The sequence below is a fragment of the Bemisia tabaci genome, chromosome 7 (assembly GCF_918797505.1).
Source record: "Bemisia tabaci chromosome 7, PGI_BMITA_v3".
NCBI lineage: Eukaryota > Metazoa > Arthropoda > Insecta > Hemiptera > Aleyrodidae > Bemisia > Bemisia tabaci.
This window is the reverse complement of record NC_092799.1, coordinates 24,584,387-24,606,497: the sequence shown is the minus strand read 5'-3', so window position 1 is coordinate 24,606,497 and position 22,111 is coordinate 24,584,387. Positions and strand designations below refer to the sequence as shown.

The following is a 22,111-nucleotide window of genomic DNA, read 5'->3' as shown; positions in this document are numbered from 1 at the left end:
CTCACACCTACGCAATAAAGAGAAGGGGTATAGTCTATAGTTGGGGGGGGGGGGGGGTGTCTAAAGGTGAGTGACACTATAGAGTCCCTTTATACCGAGAGTAAAGCTAAGACAATGCGAATCCATTTCTGATTGGTCCCGTATTTTAGGACTTCACAGTGTTACAAACGGGAAAAGATTACATTTTCACCAATCGCAAAGATCATCAACTAGAATGGACTGGGAAATTGGGGGTACGGCAAGGAACAAATGAAATGAGAGAGGGGACGAAGATAGGAATTCGGGAATGGATTGATCACAGATTGCAAAAAACTTCCGATGTGTGTGATCTTTATTCCCGTTTGTGACATCCATAAGCCGCGTTGTCTCAACTCTCTCTATAGAGCAGTGCTCCCATTCCATGTCCGTCAAAAGTTCCGGGATCCGCAACATTTTTGTTCCAATTTCCCCCACTCCATGACCGTCAAAAGTTTCGGGATTCCTTTTAGGCTTCTTCGAGAGTTCCGGAAAATGCAAAAGATCCGGAACATGTTAGGAATTCCAAAAATTCCGGGGAAATTCAGGAAAATCTCAAAAGTTCCGGAATTAGGAACTAGTTTCGGGAAACGGGAAACCTATACTGAAAAACTCTAAGTGACACCTAGGTGACCAATGGAGAGGGAGGGATCAAAAAGTGGGAAAAATGGGTGACGTAATTCATGAACTTCCCCTTTCAATGGGCTGTGACGGATACGTTTCCGTCTTGTTCTTCTTCCCATTTCAAGGAGGGTTTCCGGAACCCGGGACTTTCCGGCGGTCGAGTTGTCGGACCGGCCAGACTCCCGGAGACCCACTTGGGGGAAGTTGGAATACTGCGACCAGGGCCGGAGCCGGGGGCAAGGTGCAAGGTTCAAGTAATGAGGATGTTGGCGGTACGCAAGGCGAGGGAGACGCGGACATGGTGCTGAAGAAGTGAAGAAGTGGAGAAGGAGGTGAAACTAGGTCAGCACTCCTGCCGTCGCGTCGCCGCGGATGCCGCCTTCACCTGGAAACCGCGGGCGGAACAACAACAGGGCGTCTACTAAAACAGGCTGGTCGAAAATAAGTACTTTTTCAGTACATTCTCAAGAAATTCAGTGCCTCCTCCAACAGAGAACTTCCGTAATTTTTCAGTACCTCCATTTGACGAGATTAGAAAAATTTCAAAAATTTGAAATTGCGACAAAAATGACGAAAAATTAAAAAAATTTCCGGACCTTTTCAGTGCTTCCGGACCGCCCTTAAAAAAGCAGTACTATTTCCGGAAATTCCGGACTTGTAGACACCCTGAACACCTTAACGCACGGGAGACTTCCTGCTAAAAAGTGGGGGATTCCCGAAGGAAGGACCGGGGGACCAAGTCCAAGTTTTCCAGGTTCGACTACTCAGAGATTCCGCATGGCAAAAACCAGAAGTCTACATCAAGATTTCCGGAATTTCTTCATTTCTTCCGACGTGTTTCCAGAATATTGACTTTCCTAGACTTTAGTTACTTCTGCCTGACACCGAAAGTTCCTAACTCTCTGACTTTCCCTTAAATTTTGAGCGGACTTCCCTTTCGTTGCCTTAAATTGTTGACAAAGACACACACGTATTTAAGCCCCCCCCCCCCCCCCGAATTTGACCTCCCGATGAAACCCATTTACTCGTAAAGTAACCCGTTTCGGCATCCTTGTTCAAATAAACTAATGATTGAAAGCCGACTAATTGGACCGCGTTTAGCAGAAAGGAACCAAGCCATGCCAGCTACTGCCAAAAACTGGGCAGTTTGATTTTCTACAAGAGAACGCTTGTACGGATGCCTTTGAAAATTTTAAGGAATTTTCTTCGCCCTGTGGCAGAATATTCACTGAAATTCGCACATAAATCCGCACTACCGTTTTCGTGTAAAACATTAACTTGCCGGATTTTTGGCAACAGCTAATGTGGCTTGATTCCTTTCTGCCGAACGCGGTCCAATTGGCCTTACAATTTGCAATTACTAACTACAAATTTTGGCTCAATTTAAAAACAACGTATATACATCATCAGTTTCCCTATGCACCGGGGTTGCCACAAAATTTAGAAAATGAAATTCCCTGATTTCCCTCACACGTTTTACCGAAATTCCCTGACGATTGAACAAATGTTAGATTTACAAAAAGACATAGTTAGAAATAATTTTCAGGCAAAATTTGTTGTTCGAAACGTCAAGCCCACTCGAGAAAACAAATGAGGGTTATTTGACGATTTTTCCCTGACATTTTCGTCATTTTCCTTGACATTTCCAGATTTTCTCTGACTTTTTAAAATTCCTGGACAATTCCCGGTTTTCCCTGACTGTGGCAACCCTGTGCATTTGAGTATTTTTAGAGATGAGCCACACATTGTAGTCTTTCCTAATTGCAAAATGAAATCTAATTGTAAGTACACGGCCCTGAAAGTTGGTCCTCAGACGATCATTGGGGCTTCCACGACTTGACAAACGCGAACTCCACGCATACTCATAATCTCGAGTATCAACGTACTCGAGCACATCCTCTCGGATGCTACCACGCACCGCTTGGAGTCGGACAAAACCAGCACGCCTCGTTTTTGAATAATTCATGAAATGCTCCGCGTTTGTTTTGATTGGGTTATATCAGCCGTCTCAAACCAGCGGCGCGGGAGGCGGGGGCGGCTTAGTTTCGTAGAGTGAATGGAATTAATGCTACTTAAAGCTGACGCTGCGCTACATTGCGAGACTAGGATATATTCCTTGCGGCTTTTATTTTGCATGGGGCGTAATTCGAGCACCCATCCAGAGAAAATTAACATTCTAGGTTTGTATGTTGGAGTTTTTTGCCGACGTGCGTTAAAAAATCTGCATAAAGCTGAAAATTTCAATACAGAGTGAAAAAGCTCATATGAGCACAATTTTCCGTTAAAGAGATATGCTCTTTGGTACAACACTATATGGAGAAAAAAAAATCGTGCGTGGAACCCAAAGTTTAGGTCATCGGGATCTCTGAAGTTTTCGGATTGAGCATCCGAACACTTAAGGTCCAGCTGCTGAGGTTTGGATCACACATCTGAAACTTCAGTTCTTACGTCTGAAGTACTTCGGTTTTCACATTCGAAGAACTTCGGTTCTCACATCCGAAGAACTTCGGTTCTCACATCTGAAGTACTTCAGATGTAAGAACTGAAGTTTCAGAAATGTAATCCGAACCTCGACAGCTAGACCTTAAGTGTTCAGATGCTCAATCTGAAAAGTTCAGAGATCCATATGACCTAAACTTCGGGTCCCACGCACGAGTTTTTTTTCTCCGTAATGAATACGTGGAGACGGTTCATTTCATGTGACCTGCATTCAGAGGCGGTATTAAGACCAGAACATTAAAGCAATAGATGGTTCAATTTGTATAATAAAAATTTTCAAAATAAAAAGAAAATTTAGCCGAATGAACGCATTAGAGTTCGGTGCCACCAGTGGATCATTCGATTCGGTTATGGTTGTCCCCGACGCGACAGAGTCAGGTTTTTCACAAAAAACCGTGGTATGTTTTCTTCCCAAAAGCATCGGCCGAGGACGAATTTCATTCGACAATCTAATTTATGAATATTCGATTCCACTTATTTTAAAAAATATATTGATGCTTTGGGTAATTCTGAACCTGCGACCTATCATAAAAGCGTTCCGACCCAACTGCATTTTGGCCCCCGTCGCGCTTTCTGGGCCCTGAACCGGTTTGACTCGACAATAATAAAGCTTATGACCTCTCCCGTTGAACGATAAGAAAAGTCATCGGCAAGGCACAGCCGATGCCGGTACGGTAAACAAACAAACCAAGTCCCCGCGGGAATGGAATTCCGGAGGGAAGAGGTTCAGACAACGTATCTTTAACATGGTGTCTAGAATTTTTGAAACCTCTCATTCCTTGATAGGTGTCCCCCTGATTTTTGGAGTGTTTTATGCTGCGAATTTTTTGCAGGGTACGAAGCAGATTCCTTAAAATTTTCAAACGAGTCCCCACAAACGTTCTCTTGAAAAAAAAAACTGCCCTGTTAAATCTAGCAATAGCTGTTGTGGCTTGGTTCTTTTCAGCTAAACGCGGTCCAAATGTGGTCCATGATCATCAAATCTTCATGCTGCGGGCTGTGGCATGTGCAACAGAACTAACCCATTATTAAAACGACATAATTCGTGGTTTCCATCTAATCGGCGTTCGGCAGCGGAGTGATGTGCTGATTTGAATGAAAACGAGTCTAGCGCGAGGCGCCACGCCGGTCGCGCCGCACAATGGTTCGAGCCAATAGAAGAAGTCTGACACGATTTGAAAACTTTAAACGCTCATAACTTCGTTTATACAAGACGTTGCGGCTCTAAAATTAATTCCATTAGTTTCCTCGAGAAATTTTCGTCAGAAGACACCCCTTGAAATTTGCAATGGGACGAAATAAACAACAAAATTCGCCGTTTCAGTCAAAAATTTCATGTCCGACCTATCTAATTGACTCGATACACTGTGCGCCGCGCCGCCGCTTGTCATTTCGCCTCGCGCCGCATCGATGCGTGTTTTTCACGTACGAATTTTCGTCGCTTTGTTATTTTGTATTCAGCTCCCGTTTTGAAGGTAACAATTGTTCGGTAGCCCCCCCCCCCTCCCCCCTTCCCCTCGTGGCATGTCCCCCATTCCTGTCGTGGCGATCTCGCGACAGGTGAAAGTCCCTTCCTTCCCCTCCCGGTGTTCCCGTCACAGATTCCGATGACGCGTCCGTCACTCCGCCGTGCTAAGGAAAAACGTCGTATGAACCTTCAAGCGTTGCCAAATTTTCTCTGACAAAACACGAATTCTCCGGTAAAATTGTGAATATTTTTCTTCCAATTTTTCAGCTAATTTCGTTCGCAATTTCTCCTAGCGTTCCTGAAAATATCAAGAGAAAATATTTGTATTTTCCCTCAAATATAAACATTTTGTGGGAGGAAATTTGGCAACGCTCGAATGGTCATACGGCGTTTTTCCTTAGCACGGCAGCACTGCCCGACTCCCAGTTTACCGCGCCTGACCCTGGGTTCACGAGTTCGAACCCAGATCCGGGCCAGGCTCCTAATCCTCTGATGAAAATCGTGGCACATGGAAATACTGATAAAAATCGACGAGTGAAATTCGGTGCTGCGGTCTAAAAAATAGCGCCCAAAAACCTCGATTGACATGAATTTGATGTGAAATTAGCACCATAAAAGCGTATGGCAAAAGGTATTTCAGGTAAAATTTGTTGTTCAAAACATCAAACCCATTCTTGCAAATGAAGATGATTTAACAAATTTTCCCTGGCACTTGCGTCATTTTCCCGGTTTTCCCTGACTTTTTAAAATTCCCTGACATTTCCCGGGTTTCCCTGACTGTGGCAAGTGTGGCAACCCTGTAATAGTGATCCGACAAAATTCGATGATCCTCAAGGACTTGATACTTTGCAAAAAATGTAAAAAAAGAAAAAATCAGGTATAGTAGAGGCTTGAGGACTGCTAAAAGCATCGAGAGTCCTGTGAGTAACACAATGCGAATAATTCTCCTGAGCGAACTTTGAAACCGATGCCGATGAGTATACTTCTCCATTTTACTCGTCCCTGCTTTACATGCTCTCTTGCTATTTAGCTCACCTGTCAGTAACCCCGGATTCCCATTACCGTGCATCCTGTGTTCAGGGCCGCCACACAGTAGATCGGGTCAATGGGAGAGGTCGGACAAAATTTGGAAACTTTACACGCTTTTAACTCCGTTCGTACAAAACTTTGCGGTTTCGAAAGTGGTATCATTGGTTTCCTTGTAAAATTGTCTTCCAGAATCACGCCTTGAATTTGAATTGTGACGGAATAAACATCAGAATTAGCAGTTTTAGTCCACAATTTTATGTCCGACCTCTCTAATTGACTCGATCCACTGTGCGCCAGCGTGCCTTTGCTCAACGCGACTCAACAGGGGAAAACAATCTGCGGAGAATGCCCTTTCTCACCCATACAATATTGTGAAGTGATGATATAGGGATCGGAAAGGATAGATATCAACTTTTTAGTATCACCTGGAGATAATATAACCGACCCTGCTGCGAGGGAGGTCTAGGTTTAAAAGCTGCAATTATAAAAATGGAATCCTTTCGAAATCCTAGCGCGCCAAATTGATTACAAACCCGATTGTGAGTGAATAACTCTAAAAACATGTTTTTATTAAGTTTGCAGTGATGTGAGCAAATAAAACCCACCTTTCTGTCATTTAGAGCGTCTTGCAAACGCTTGCGATGTCCGCCATTTTTTTCTGTTCGGGTCTAAGAACTTCACCAGACTCAGGGCGTCAGGGCGACAAGCTATTCTGCATTTAAAAATTCCTGACTTTCAAGGGGTTTCGAGCTTAAAAGTTATCGATTCTTCAATATCTTTTTTCGCATAATTTCTCAAAAATGATAATCACACAAATTTTTAACGTGAAGTCTCCAGAAATCGATGAGATTTTCAAAGCAGACTCATACTTTCACAATTGCGCAGGGAAATTCCCTGATTTTTCCAGGTAAGTATCCCGAGACTTCTCAAGAACTTGCCGCGTTATTCAGTGTTTATAAAGCTCAAGATGGCTGAGGCGATTAGAACTGGATCTCCGATTGTCCATATTTTCACTACACGGAAAAAATTATATAGTGCTGAGCACTAACTGTTTAGATCAAATGAAGCCAGCTAGTATGGCAGTAGCGCTGATCCTTAAAACTTTCCGGTCCAGCCCTACAGACGGTAGGTCTCAGCAGTACTGCCATATCAGCTGGCTCCATTTGAGCTCAGCTTTTTGGCTTAGTGCTCAGCACTATATCGTTTTTTCCGTGTATAAAGGTGCTCTAGAAGGGAGTTCGGTCACAAAAATGCGTTGGGTAATACTTCAACGGTCCCCGAGTGTTGTACGTGATGTTTGACGCGGGTAATTCGCTCCACGTTTGACGAAAATATGGCCGTACGAAGGAAAAAGAGAGCTTTCGAATGTTGCCAAATTTCATCTTAGAAACAACACATTTTAGAAGATATTTATGAATATTTTTCCTTGAAATTTTCAGACTTTTTAGATCAAATTTCGAACAAGACCTTCCGAAAAATCGGAGGAGAAACATTCACAAATTTTCCTGAAAATTCGTTGTTTTTTGATGGAAATTTGGCAACGCCTGAAGGTTCATACGGCGTTCTTCCTCGGCACGGCAGTATGTCCTGACGTTGAATTTGAGTGAAATGTAAAACGCCGTAAGAGCGTTCGAATGTTGCCAAATTTCCTCCCAGAAAAAACACATTTTAGAAGATATTTATGAATATTTTTCCTTGGAATTTTCAGACTTTTTAGATCAAATTTCGAACGCAAGACCTTCCAAAAAATCGGAGGAGAAACATTCACAAATTTTCCTGAAAATTCGTTGTTTTTTGAAGGAAATTTGGCAACGCTTGAAGGTTCATACGGCGTTCTTCCTCGGTACGGCAGTATGTCCTGACGTTGAATTTGAGTGAAATGTTAGGAGGTCGCGCGGGAGACGAAGGGGGGGGGGGGGCGGAGAATTTCGCACGAGGGCAAATAAACGTCCACCGCGAGCGGTGTTTACCATCCGAACGATATTTGCGATCCGTGTTTACAGGCTACGAGAATGGACGTGGCTGAGCAAATAAGATGACTCTTCTCACGGCGCATGCGTGAGGTGAGTACTCCAAGTTTGTTCGAGCGAGGTTAGGGAACGTCGCGAAACACGTGGTGGTCGTTGTTGAACATTTTTCGCGATGAACGCACCAGTAAACACAGTAAGAATTGAGGTAGGTACTGAAACATGCGTCCCCTCTTCGAAATAACAAGCAGAAAATTAAGGTTCACTGAAAAGAAAAGAACAATTCCGTCACGTAAACCAAATGGTCGGTGTTCCGTATCATCCCAAATATTCGGTTTATCAAACTGAATTTTCGGTTCATGCAACCGAGCGTCCTGCATATTTTACCAAACTTTGTTCGGCAGATCACTTTACCGCACAAGTTCGGTAACACGAACCGAAAGTTCTGCAGATCACTTTACCGCACAAGTTCGGTTGGACAAACCGAACATTCAGTTTGACAAACCGAACATTCAGTTTGACAAACCGAATTAGTTGTGATGATAGTTGCTTCAAGCGCCGTGGTACGCTGCGGCGCCGCGCGGCGGGCGGGCAGCCAACGCGAAACGCGCATTGGCGCCTACAAACCTAACAGGGATACTTCACGCATTGCGCAATGCGTGAAGTATCCCTGTTAGGTTTGTAGGCGCCAGTGCGCCGCCGCTCCGCTTGGTGTTAGGCTCTAATATGTAATCTCGCGGAGTCAGCGTATTTCAACTCATGACTTTGAAATGCTTGCACTTTCTGTATGGATGATTCTCATTTTAATTGATGAAAAAAAAATATGTAGTAAAGGAAAATATAATGTGCGTTTTGTAAATATTAAGTTGATTCCGTACAAACTTGAGGATTTACAAAGCACACGAAATTCTACACAATTTCCTATAGCCTTTTATAGCCGATGGCGATAAAGTGTAAAGCCTGGCGATAGGAACTGTAGCCCGGCAGTATAATTTTTTATCGCCTCGTGTAGCCCGGCCGTATGATTTTTTCCACTTTCTACAGCCAGCTAAATGATTTTCTATCGCCTTCTTCAGTCGGCTATAAGAACTCCTATGGTATTTTGAAACGCAGCTCCTATCGCCAATATTTACCAGGGCTGCGAAACCTACATGTAAACCAATTTAGAACATTCAGCACATCCAGTATGTATTTCTTCGTGTTAAAAAACTTGTAAATAGGAGACTTTGGGTGACTTGCAGGCGGAAACTTTAAATCGGCGCACAGAACTATTATACTTCTCACTCATGAGATGATCCGAAAATGTTTATTGCTTCAACCGTGTTCAGCGCTAAATATTGACGAGGACACAAGTATTCCGGCGCCTAATTTCAGGTGTAGTGATCCATTTACACGAAGGATCCGAAATGAGTACCACTCCTTCATTGGCGGATCCAGCAAATTGGCAACATCGCCTTTTCTCCATTTAAACCCACGGAGATGTATCGATTCTTGGAGGGGCCAGGTGCCCCGACGAGAATCGATTATTTAGCATAGGTTCAAATGGAGGAAATCTGGTGTTGCCAAATTTCTGAATCCGCCTCTGCACTTCTTGCCGCCAGAAACGGTCGATTCTACATGAGGCCGGCAGATTGCCTCACCAAGAATCGATCGTTTTACATGCATTCAAATGGAGGAAAAGTAGCGTTGCAATGGAGATGTTGCATGTGTGAGAGATTTGCGATTTGACTGTTGTTTTTATGTAAAAGTTCGCGAGAAACATGATGGTGCCACTGGTTTTCTCTGAAATCGACTCCCATGCTCAAAAAAGCTTTCAAAGTGAGGCCAAAATGGAGGGGATATCCCGCCCTACCCTGAGAGTCCACCTCTACATCAAAACAAACTCTCCATGCAAAGATAGGGAGGAAATACATTAGCAGGGTTGCCGTGTTTTCAGTTTTGGAGTCCCCAAATGAAGTGGCAGCCCTGTCAATGTATTTGCTCCCTATCTTTGCATGGGGAGTCTGTTTTGATGTAGAGGTGGACTCTCAGGGTAGGGCGGGATATCCCCTCCATTTTGGCCTCACTTTGAGAGCTTTTTTTGAGCTTGGGAGATGATTTCAGAGAAAACCAGTGGCACCATCGTGTTTCTTGCGAACTTTTACATAAGAAACAACAGTCAAATCGCAAATCCCTCACACATGCAACATCTCCATTGTGGAAAAGTTGCCGCTGTGCGTTTGAGCATTTAACTGGCCTTTCTACGTGTTTCTATCGCGCTTGTCTGAGGGCAGCTGGCCCGTAATTAGTGGCGTGGCGTGAATTGCGATACATCGATAATTATGCCATTTAAACCTATGGTAAAGAATCGATTATTAAGGTGTTCGCTGCGAACACCCTGTTTATCGATCCTTTTCCATAAGTTTAAATGGCATAGCAATCGATATATCGCAAAGCACGCCACGCCACTGGCCCGTAATCCGTGCATTTGAGATATGACGTGCGAACGCTCGCCCCAAAAAAGGAGACGAGGCCGCGAAAAAATAAACAAGCAACGGGAGCCACGACAAAAGCTGATCTCCTGAACATCGGAGACCACCAGTTGACGCACAGGGGATCGAGTCAATGGGAGAGGTCGGACAAAATTTGGAATCTTTGAAAGCCTATAACGCCGTTTACACAAAACTTTGAGATTTAAAAAGTGGCTCCATTGGTTTCCACGTCAAATTTCCCTTAAAAAACACTATTTAAAATTTAAAATGTGACGAATTAGTCATCAAAATTTGCAGTTGGGGTTGAAAATTTCATGCTCGACCTCTTGTATTGACTTGATCCACTGTGCGACGGTCCGAACGTGAGGTCACGTCTAAGAGAGCGCCGAGGAGAGGAGTAGATTCTACGATAAAGAATTAGGTCAATTTTGTCGACAAAATTTGACATGACATCATGCTTATCGTCCCGCCATAAAAAACAACGAAAAAATAGACGAAAAAATAGCTTCTCAGATGACGGTTTTGACACAACTCGGTGAAAGGTAGTGTAGGACAAAGTATCACCAGCTGAAGTAAAATGCGTGCCTCCACATCTCCGGTTTGGTTTTATCTACGGCGAAATGTTCGCAGAACTTTTCTCTAGGCTCCAGTACGAATGACTCAATTTTGAGATTTTGGGGACAGGAACTGGGGAAAGGACAGATCGGACTAATAATGTCACATCTACTTGAGAGTGCGTGCATCAATCAATAGATTGCTTGTTGGTTAGCACATGAATTTCTGTTGAATGACACTATTTTCTGATGTGACTTTCGGCCAACCTTATCAGGGTTTTCCTGACATTTCCCTGACGCATTTGAGGAAAATTCCCTGGCAATTGAAGATACGCCATAAGGCCAAAAAGACATAAATTAAAGTAGTTTTCAGGTAAAATGTGTCATTCTGAACGTCAAGTGCATCCAGGGAAGCTAATAAAGCTGAATTGACAATTTTCCCCCGATTTTTTCGTCATTTTCCCTGACATTTCCAGGTTTCTCCTACTTTTTAAATTTCCTGACATTTCCCTGTATTCCCTGACTGTGGCATCCCTGTCTTTCCTTTCTCCAGTTCTAAGATCCCTTTTCCCGATGACAGTTGAAAGTTTTCTGATTAAAAAAGTTTTCCGACCATTCTCTACAGCGATACTAAAAAAAGCAGTAATGAACGTGGCAACCGCACGCAGAAAATTCCAAAAAAGCGACCGGTGTAAATGAACACGTACTGGCGCGATTGTCACGCCTGTCGTTCATTTTTGGGAGCGAAGAATCCGTCGAATTTTCGAAGGGATTAAACAAAGAAACACCCGGCTCGAATGCCGCAAAGCTCACGACACACGCGGAACAATGGTCGAGAGATTACGGCGCGGCGCCCGACTCGGCGAAGACGAGTGGCTATTGGTCCTTGAAAGATCTTCGCTGCGACGATCGATTTCATAGTCATTTTTCATGTAGTTTTCAATCGTGCCGCTTGCTGCTGCCCGCGATCGAGACGAAAGATGATTAGTGATCGCCTTGGCCAATAATTTTACGCACACGATAATTGGCCCCGCTAGGAATATTAGTCGCCGGTGATTTTGTACGCAGCGCCACTCCGTTGCTCTGCCGTTCCACTGTGGCGATTGAAATAATGCGGAAAATAACGTTATGAGCGCCGCGAGAATATTTCGTCACCGTCCGGCCAGAGTATCCCAAGAGCCATGCGACGTTCCAAAATTTTCGCTGCCATTTTATTTTATAACAGAGAAATTTTTCAAACTGATTGCGGTAGACGCACGAGTACGAGTCGTAAGACAGTAAGATGACACTTTTTTAGCCAAAGTGCAACGGCTGCGCTGCACTGAGGATGGCTCCAATTCGATCCGAAACGCGCCTGCAGTTGCCTTCCTGAATAGTTGTTACGAGTGTTACACCAAACAGCGTATCTCTTTGGGGGAAAATTGTGCTCAAACGAGCTTTTTTCCCTTTGAATTGAGATTTTCAGTTTTCTGGATTTTTTAACGCACCTTGGCTAAAAAAAATTCCGACATACAGAATTTTTGTCGTAATTTGATCTAAAACATCCGAAAATTTCGAGGACAAATATTCACGACTCTCTTCAAAAATAAATATTTTCTGAGAGCAAATATGGCAAGATTCGCATGCTCATACAACATTTTTCCCTAACACGGTAGTGCGGCACTTTGCAAGGTTGCCACAGACTGAAGGAAATGAAATTCCCTGGCATTTCCCTATCACATTTTGGTGTTTCCTGACAATTGAAGATATAAAAATATAGATCCTTGAAAAGGCATAATTTCCAATAGTTCTCACGCAAAATCTATTGTTTGAAACGTCAAACCTAGTCGAGAAAGCAAGTAAAGGTGGCTTGACAGTTTTCCCCGGTTATTTTCGACATTTTCCCTGACAATTCCAGGTCTTTCGAGGTTGACAATTCAGATGGTTGAAAAGACATAATTTCAAATAGTTTTCACGCAAAATCTATTGTTTGAAACGTCAAACCTAGTCTAGAAAGCAATCAAAGGTGGCTTGACAATTTTCAACTGTTATTTTCTGCATTTTCCCTGGCAATTCCAGGTTTTTCCAGGTTGAAAATTTAGATGGTTGAAAAGACATAATTTCAAATAGTTTTCACGCAAAATCTATTGTTTGAAACGTCAAACCTAGTCTAGAAAGCAAACAAAGGTGGCTTGACAATTTTCACCTGTTATTTTTTGCATTTTCCCTGGCAATTCCAGGTTTTCCCTGACTGTGCACGGAGAAAAAAACCTCGTGGATGGGACCCGAAGTTTAGGTCATATGGATCTCTAAAGTTTCCATATTGAACATCTGAACACCTAAGGTCTAGCTGTCGAGGTCCGGATCACACATCTGAAACTTCAGTGCTTACATCTGAAGTACTTCGGTTTTCACATCCGAAAAACTTCGGTTCTCACATCTAAAGTACTTCAGATGTACGAACTGAAGCTTCAGATGTCAGACCTGAACTTCGACAGCTAGACCTTAAGTGTTCAGATGCTCAATCCGAAAACTTCAGAGATCCATATGACCTAAACTTCGGGTCCCACGCACGAACTTTTTTTCTCCGTGTGGCAATCCTGACTTTGGTTGCTGGACATGCGAATGAGGCGTTCGTGACTCCAAACAACGACGACTTTTAGCGCTGTAAACGTAAGTGCGAGTAATTGAGCGGGGATTCGAGGGAGGCGTGAATGCTAATTCGAGTGAATTAAAACTGGGAGGGGGGAAAGATGAAAGATGAGTAAAAGTGTGCAGCGAGCGAGGTGCTGTGGTGATGGCCGAGGAGCAAGTGTAATGTGGGAAGTGGCATTGCCGGAATGCAGACGTCTGTCTGATTAGCTTGACGACCGCGACGCTCCAGGTCTCGCGCCCAAGCGTTGCCATGTAAAAAAACTTGGAAATCACCGCACTGACACGAACGTTTCCATGTTTCAAACAGGGCGTTTCGTTTCGAAAATCAATCCAGGGTTGCCACAGAATTTAGAAACTGTTTCCAGACGTTTCCCTGATTTCCCCGACACATTTGAGGAAAATTCCCTGACAATTGAAGATATGCCATAAAGCCAAATACGCATCATTTAAAGTAGTTTACGCGAGTAAAATTTGTTGTTCTAAACGTCAAGTGCACCCTAGAAAGCTAATAAGGCTGAATTGACAATTTTTCGCCGACTTCTTTGTCCTTTGTCATTTCTACGTTTCTCCTACTTATTAAAATTTCCCGATATTCCCTGACAAATTTTGGTGAAATTTCCTGACAGTTGAAGGTATGGCAGGTGGTTGAGAAGACATAATCGAAGATAGTTTGCAGGTATTTGTTGTTTTTTCTATTTTGTTGTTTTTCAAAATGACAATAAAAGGAAGGAAGGAAGGATACTTCCATTTCTTGTCGATTTCGTGAGGTAAATATGACCCCTAAATCTAAGCATAGAGGGCGCTGCATAAAAATGTCCTGACCTTTTTTTCACTTTCTCTGATTGTTTACAACGGCCTGACGAACTCCACTGCTTCGTGAAGTTCGCTACCCTAAAGACTAAAATTTTCCTAGATGAAGGGGGAAAAACCTCAAAATTCAACAACGCAGCGTGAACATTGGGCAACATTGCGAATGTAGATCTGCAGCTACACGGGCGAACGGGTGGGTGAGGCAAACCACAAGAAATCAACCCGACGAGACACGACGCGGATGACCGGTGCATTGCGATGAATAATGACAGACGACACAATATTCTTCTGTATTCTATTTTAATACAGAAAATGATGGGTCCATTGCTAGTGTCGCAAATCATGCAGCGGCAATCATGAGCTTAAGACCAGCAAAAAATTAAAAAATAAAAGCCTTATAGTTTGAAAACGAGGCATTTAAAGCGCTCGGCCGATAGGCAGACGTTTTTAAGTTTGTATATATTTGCTCAATGTATGTCAATGTGTTTGCTCCCTATCTTTGCATGGGGAGTTTGTCTTGATGCAGATGTGGACTCTCAGGATAGCGAGGGATATCCCCCTCCATTTTGGCCTCAACTTGAGAGCTTTTTTTGAGCTTGGGAGTTGATTTCAGAGAAAACCAGAGGCACCATCGTGTTTCTCGCGAACTTTCACGTAAGAATCAATAGTCAAATCGCAAATTCCTCACACATGCAACATCTCCGTTGAAGATGTGACGGATGTTTAAGAAGGCATAATTGAAAAAAGTTTTCAGGCATTTATTGCTCGAAATCTCAAACCCATTTTAGAAAGCAAATGAAGGCGATTTAACAAATTTTCCCGAACATTTTCGTCATTTTCCCTAGCATTCCCCGATTTTCTCTGACTTTTTAAAATTCCCTGACGTTTCTCCTGACTGTGGCAACACTGAATGATTGATACGAATTGGCTTCTCCCTCCTTAAGCGTCCAGCCCACGTACAAACTGGGGCTCTCAAACTGGCACTAATTCTTCTATTTCTCAGCCATTTCTGCACGGAATGCCTTGAAAATTTCAAGATCTGATCTGTGATGTATCCCGAACACATCGGCTACCCTCAAAGATCGTCGGCCCGACGATCTTTGAAAGGCAACAGTCAACAGTTCCAACGATGAGCCTCTTTGAGGCCCCTAGTTTGTAGGTGGGCTGGACGCTTTAGTGCGGTCGAATTCAGGAAAAAAGCCCTATTGGGCAACCCGGCGAGTTCCCGAAAGGTGCCCGCGGACTTCGAAGTTCGATGCGAGTGAAACACAATCCTGACTGTTCCGCGGATAATGACGAAACTTTCAGATGGGTCCGACGCGATACGTCTGCCGAAAGAAGCGATTGAAAGTTCAAGGAGATCTTTGCGAACCGGTGATGGTGATGGTGATGACACTCGAATGACTTGGGCGGGACCCGCTCGTTTTCCGCTCTTATCGGAGCTGTGAGAAGCTCAATAGGGAAATCCGACGCGCTACTTGACGGCTGGGAAAATTAGAAATCGTTCCCGGAAAAAGCCGAGCAGTCACGTTTTCCGCGCCAACTTCAGATGCTGACGAAGATACCGAAAACTTCTCCTACCTGCGGCCCGATTATTGAAATCGATTGACAAAGCTACAGACAAAGGAGACACAGAGAGTATCTAGGGAACTTATACTCCCTTATGTCAACGGAGCTGACTTTTGGGGCCCGCACAAATTTTTGAGGACCACCGTAAGGCCTTGTCTCCACGGGACGTTTTCATGGGATTTGTCCCAAGTTCGCATCGCAGGAATGAAACTTCTGGGATTTTTCCCAGTTACCGTCTCCACAGGACGGGGCTCATACGGTCCTGCGACTAGTTTGTGCGGGAAGATAAATTAGTTAAAGTCGAGTATTTAACCGGGATTAAAATAATAATTGCACTCAATCGACAATTAGACACATTATTTTAACGAAACAAACATGAACAATGGAGTAATCAAAAAAATATCGCACAATGCGTTTTCACTTCTTCTTCCTCTCTCAGTGAGTCCTAGGGGTGCAAGGACCAAACTTGGTACTCAATATTTTTCCCAACTTCGTAAGTGGGACTTTTTTCTAGGACAAATCCCGTGAAACGGCCCGTGGAGACAAGGCCTTAAAAGGGGCAAAAACCCTAGGGGTCGTAGGGATTTTGCCGGACTTCAGAATTATACATCATGTCGTCACATTGTTCAACTCAACAGTGCACACGCAATCACAGCTTTGAACATGGTGCGACTGTGATCTCGCGTCACGGATACTCATTGTCAGTTGGAAACGGTGAAAAACACTTGACGAAAATTCGCCGAAAAACGACCCCGGCTGACCCTGTGCGGTTAACGGGGGGGGGGGGGGGTTGACGGGAAATCTGACAACTTTCGAGTATGTTTGGCTACTGGAGCTAATTTAATTAGTTCGTGTTTCGCGAGCCTCACAAGCGAAGCTCATTCTCATCGCTAGGGCTTCTCGTACCTCGTTTTCCTTTGACAATTTCCCGAAGCTCGAGTTAACCGTGAGCTAAGTATGCATGAAAGAGTAATTCGGTAACAACTCGACGGCAGTGGCTTATCGAGAGGAAAATGGGTCACAAAACTTCTCGCTGGGGGGAAAACTACACGAAAAAGTATACGGACAAACAGGTGATGATTCACGTCTGGATCAAAGTGTGGATATTGTACGTTTTTACGATGGATTCCTATAGAGCGAAACTTCTATCAGGGTGTCTACTAAAACAGGCTGTCCAAGAATCAGTACTTTTACAGTACTTTTTCAGAACATTCCCAAGAAATGCTGCAGTACCTCCTCAACAGAAAAATTCAGTACTTTTTCAGTACCTCCACTTGACGAGATGCGAAAAATTTCAAAAATTTGAATTTCTCGCTCAAATTTCGACAAAAATGAAAAAAATTCCGGACCTCCTTGCCTCACAATGGATCGAGTCGATTGGAGAGCTCAGACATGAAATTTTTCACTAAAACCGCCAATTTTGATATTTATTTCGTCATTTTTTTTTCAAGGGGTGATCTAGAAAGAGAATTTCACGAGGAAACCAATGAAACCACTTTTAGAACCTCAAAATTGTGTATAAACGAAGTTATCAGCGCCAAATGGACCGCGTTAAACAGAAAGAAACCAAGCCACATCAGCTATTGCCAAATTTAATTGGGCAATTTAATTTTTTACAAAAAAACGGTTGTGCGGATTTTCGTGCAAATTTCAGTGAAAATTCTCCATAGTGCGAAGCAAATTCCTTAAAATTTTCAAAGAAATCCGAACAACCGTTCTCTCGTAAACATTTAATTGCCCAGTTAAACTTGGCAATAGCTGATGTGGCTTGGTTCCTTTCTGTTAAACTCGGTCCAAATATTGTCCGATCTCTTCCATTAACTCGATCTACTGTGCGTCTTTTCACAACCTCGCGAGGCTTCCCCAATTCATGCGACGGCTCCGGATGTTTCGAAGTTCCTGCACCCCTGCATACATGTGTACTTGGAAACCACCACAAAAACACGGCCTCCGAACGAAAAGTCAACAGTATAATTCCACCCTGCGATGCCTGAAAGGATGAAAACCCCCTTTAGAACGAGCCCCCGTCCTCGGGGCAAACACTGGAGCCGGTTGATAGCACGCACCGTTCGAACGGAGGGTTGCCTCGTTTCAGTGGCGTGGCGTGCTTCGATGTATATCGATATTATCCTACTTGAAGCTATGGTAAAGAATCGATTATTAAGGTGTTTGTTGCGAACACCCTATCTATCGATCCTTTTCCACAGGTTTATATGGCAGATCAATCGATACATCGCAAATCACGCCACGCCACTGCCCCGTTATTTACGGGTCCTTGGATCCTTTTGAAAAAGGCCATTTTGCGGAAGGCGGTGGGATCGCAGTGGTGCGCGGCGCGACTCCGTGCTCATGAATACGTGTAGCTTAATTTTTGCCGTGCAGTAGTGAGGCGTGAATGATCGATTATCGATATTTCTACATTAGAAGCTATGTTAAGGAATCGATTTTTAAGGTGTCCGCTGCGAACACCCTGTTTATCGATCCTTTTCCATAGGTTTAAATGGCAGGTAAATCGATATATCGCCGAGCACGCCACGCCATTGCGTGAGTGCTGAGGAAGAACACCGCATGAGCATTGGAACGTTGCTGAATTTACTCTGAGAAAGTATTTTATTTCAAGGAGAATAATGGATGTTTTTCATCAAATTTGTATCATGAGTACGAACGATTAAATTGTGGCTAAAATTATGCATAAAATTTGAAGGAAAATATCCATTCATTTTCCACTGCCAAGAGACGAAAATTTCCTGAATTTTCTAGAAATATAATAAAGTCGCTCTACAACGTACTCTAGAGTTCTGCAACACCCAAATGCCACGTGTGCCTGTCTTCCCAGAGGTTATCATCGAGCAACTGACACCGCAACATCTCTTCGTCAACGCCCTGCCGCCAACCCTTCACGGGACATCCCCGTCGCCTCTTCCCAGGTGGTACACAATCCAAAACTTGTTTGGGCAACCTCTCCTCCGCCATTCTTTGCACATGTCCATACCAGCATAACTGCCTGGACATGACGTCGTGCAAGATATCATCCTGACTTTTCTACGTTTGAATTTTTTGAACATTCCAGATTATCCCTGATGAAAATTGTCTAAATTGAGGTACTGGATGCGAAAAGGACACTTCTCGGTTGCAGCATTTCTGAGTCTCCACTGATATTTCTAAGATCTATTTCTCTGATATTTCTGATATTATAATTCATTGTACTTAAGGAAAATGAATGCACCCATTACACTAAAAATTTCACTGAATGTTCATTATGATTCTACAATTTTCTAAGGAAAGAATTCTGGCAAAATCACCCATTAAATTATTCTCCAAGGGATTAATTAGCAACAGAGATTCTGAAATACTGCAACCGAAAAGTGCCCTTTTCGCATCCAGTGCCTCAATTTTTAAATGACAAAAGTAAGAAAAATTCCGAACTTTTCTGGATTTTCTCTCAGAACAATGAAAAAATTGATGACTTTCTCCAATTTCTTGAGTAAAATTCAAAAATGTGCAACTTTTCCAGTTTCCTAGAGCAGATGCCTTTGATCCGGACTGAGACCATGACAAATATACAACGAATTTCCTGTTTGTTACAAGTTTCCCTGGAGCAAGAAATCAAACTCCTTAACTTACACAAGTTTTCTCTAGTTTGGATGATGAAGACTCTTTGAATTTTGCAGCTTTTCCCCGGGCAAATTCCTTTTAGTTCACAAAACCTTAAAAAGAATTAAAATAACTTCCCGACTTTGCTATGTGTTCTCTGACAAAGTGGTTCAAAATTCCCTGACTTTTCCAGGTTTCCCTTAACATATTTCCTTGAATTATCAGACTTTCTCCAGAAATTGGCAAAACCTTCACTGACCTGGAGAGATTAACAATAGAGCACATCCCTTGATTGCAGAAATATTCTTCTGAGAAAAGTCTATCAGTTCAAAAAGGTCCTATTTTGAGGCATAGGTAATTCTAACGGACAAAAACTACCTGGGTTAGGTTGGAGTGTTCGGTAAAATTTAGATAATGGAAAAACCATTTTTTTCTTGCTGGATGACTAGGGTCAGAACGGAATAAATCTTGTAATGACTAACTTTACACAAAAAAACTGACAAACAAACTTAATGTCATGTTACCATCATGAGGTCCTTCAAAAACTTAAGCTTAGAGCCACACATAGACATAACTAAAAACGGAGCATTCCTGAACATTTGACAATCGATACTTCAAAATTCAGGAAAGGAAAGTGAATAATAAGGAATAATACACTTAAAAAAGTGAAAACACCAGTAAAACACAACCATGGTGAAAGAAATCTAGCCACATAATTAGGAGAGTTAGGGAAAATTTTAGGCATACTAGGTAAAAGTTACTCACTGTTTCTGGAAACATCCAACTCCACAAGATTTTTGAAGTTCTGGATGCTTGGTGATAGACTGTGGATTTCATTATCACTCAGTCCAAGCTTCCGCAGTTTATGCAATCGGTAGAAGTGCTGTGGACAAGAAACGTCTAATTAATTTACTTCAAACACTAGGGATAACTGGAGTCAAATCCTAGAGAGGATTTTAAGGCTACTGAACTTAATACGCACTGTTAGGTTTAACGACTACCTTGATGTTGGAATTACATTTTTTAACACTGCAAATAGAAATAGAACTGGGGAAGTAAAGATTGGACCAGTCTCATGCCCGAAAGCAGCATCATTCAACAGAGATTTATGTGGAAAACCAGTAGGGCACCTGCTGATTGATGTATTTCCGGCTAAAGTGATGCTTGTTTAGTCTTTTTATGCTCTAGATCCACCAGTTTTCCTCCACGATGAAGGGGGGAAAGTAGCGAGTCAATCAGAACTAGAGAAAAAGAAGAAGAGACAAGCAACAAATCAACCTTTACCACATAAATGTGGGTTGATGGTGCCAATCTCTGATATGACATTTGCCTCTTCTCCTCTTACCCCATATCTGGGATTTTATTTCTGCAAGCCCGAGTCCCACAATCAAGTGAAATCATCAAATGCAAGATGGCGGGTTCATCAACATTTGACGGCCCGCCAACTTTTGATAGCGGACTTACGCATGAACCAGTACGCATCTCTGCCATCTTGCATTTGATGAGTTCATTTGATTGTGGGACACTATCTTAAAGCTATGAAACTGATAGTTTCTGGTATTCTTTTGCAGCTACAAAAAGCTCAATTAGAATAGGCAAGGGATAACTAGCCAGCAGCTGAATGCTATTCCTCGGACCGCCATGAATCTACTATTAGTGGCTAGTAAAGAGGAAAAAATAAACCAAAAATAAGATGGCTCAATTCAGCACATTGAAGCAATACTTCGTCATGACAGTAACCACTCCAGGGCTCCTCTCGTATCCTTAGATTAGATAGATTTGGACGGAATGTAATAACGACTGATGAAAACCTCCAATAGGCAGTCTAGAGCCTCACCGAAGTGGTTCTCAATGCACTTACCAACATCATAACAGAATCATGGTTGATTCCATTTAGCTAAAATCTAGACAAGATGCGAACATTACTCTCTTCTTCTATTGAACCAAGTGTTTTTTGTCGCCATATCAAGGCTCTCATAATAACCACCTTCGGATCTGTGACCATTCTATAAAGTGTAAACAGAAGCTGTTTTGTCCCATACTAGCCTATACAAAATGAATACTCAAGTACTAAAGGCATTAACGTATGCAAACTGTACAGCCAAGTGCCTATATTAGTCAGAGGCTTGGGTTTTCAGTATTGCAAGGTAACTACTTGTGCAAGATTTCAAATGCAACAGCAAAACTTAAATAATGGACGAAAACAGCGTGATGTACTAGGAATAGGGCTCAGCACACGCATTTTCGTAGGTTAAGATCACCATTGGCTAAACAATGCCTTCAGAGGAATATGCAGGTAGGTACAGAAGCCATGGGAGACTCGCCGAATTCAAAGGCATCCCAAGCGATTAAAGATAGAATACTGGGAAGATACTGCAGAATTTACCTCATTGATTTCGTAGATTTGATTGGAATCGAGGAACAACTCCTCCAAACTCCTGGAATAACGCAAAATGTCCTCAGGCACGGTGGTAAGAGAACAGTGTCGTTTGTCGACATATTCCACTTGCCGATTGCATCCCTTAATAAAAATGGGAATACAACGAAACATGTCGCCTCTTAAACACTACACTACATGCTAATAAATCACACACTGAAGTCGAACTTTTCCCACGGAGGATTCAGAAAGCACAAATAAACAAAAACACTAAACAAAGAATCGTCACATCTCGCACGGGCCGCAGCGAAGCTCAAGCGACGAGCAACTACAAAAGCAATAGACAGGACAGCGCACTCACACCAAGAGACAATCAGAAAATTCGAGGAAGACGTCATCGAAAATAAAAAACCCAGCCATGTTGCCGCATGGACATAAAATTCCCAGGAAAAAGCACATAAAGTAAACCGGTTTCTTTTGCAAAGGCTTTTTTCGAAGCG

At 42.9% G+C, this 22,111-nt stretch overlaps 1 protein-coding gene across 1 annotated transcript in view; it reads right to left on the bottom strand.

Moving 5' to 3' along the window:
- LOC140224969 (uncharacterized) overlaps positions 1 to 21,970 on the bottom strand; it is a 61,935-nt gene extending 39,965 nt beyond the window's left edge. Inside the window, exons 1-2 of the mRNA XM_072302137.1 lie at positions 21,621 to 21,970; positions 20,000 to 20,117 (exon numbers count right to left, since the gene is read on the bottom strand). Of these exons, the coding sequence (XP_072158238.1) occupies positions 20,000 to 20,117; positions 21,621 to 21,785 (283 nt within the window). The 5' untranslated portion in view covers positions 21,786 to 21,970. The remainder of the gene's footprint in view (positions 1 to 19,999; positions 20,118 to 21,620) is intronic.
- Between the last annotated feature and the right edge of the window lie 141 nt (positions 21,971 to 22,111).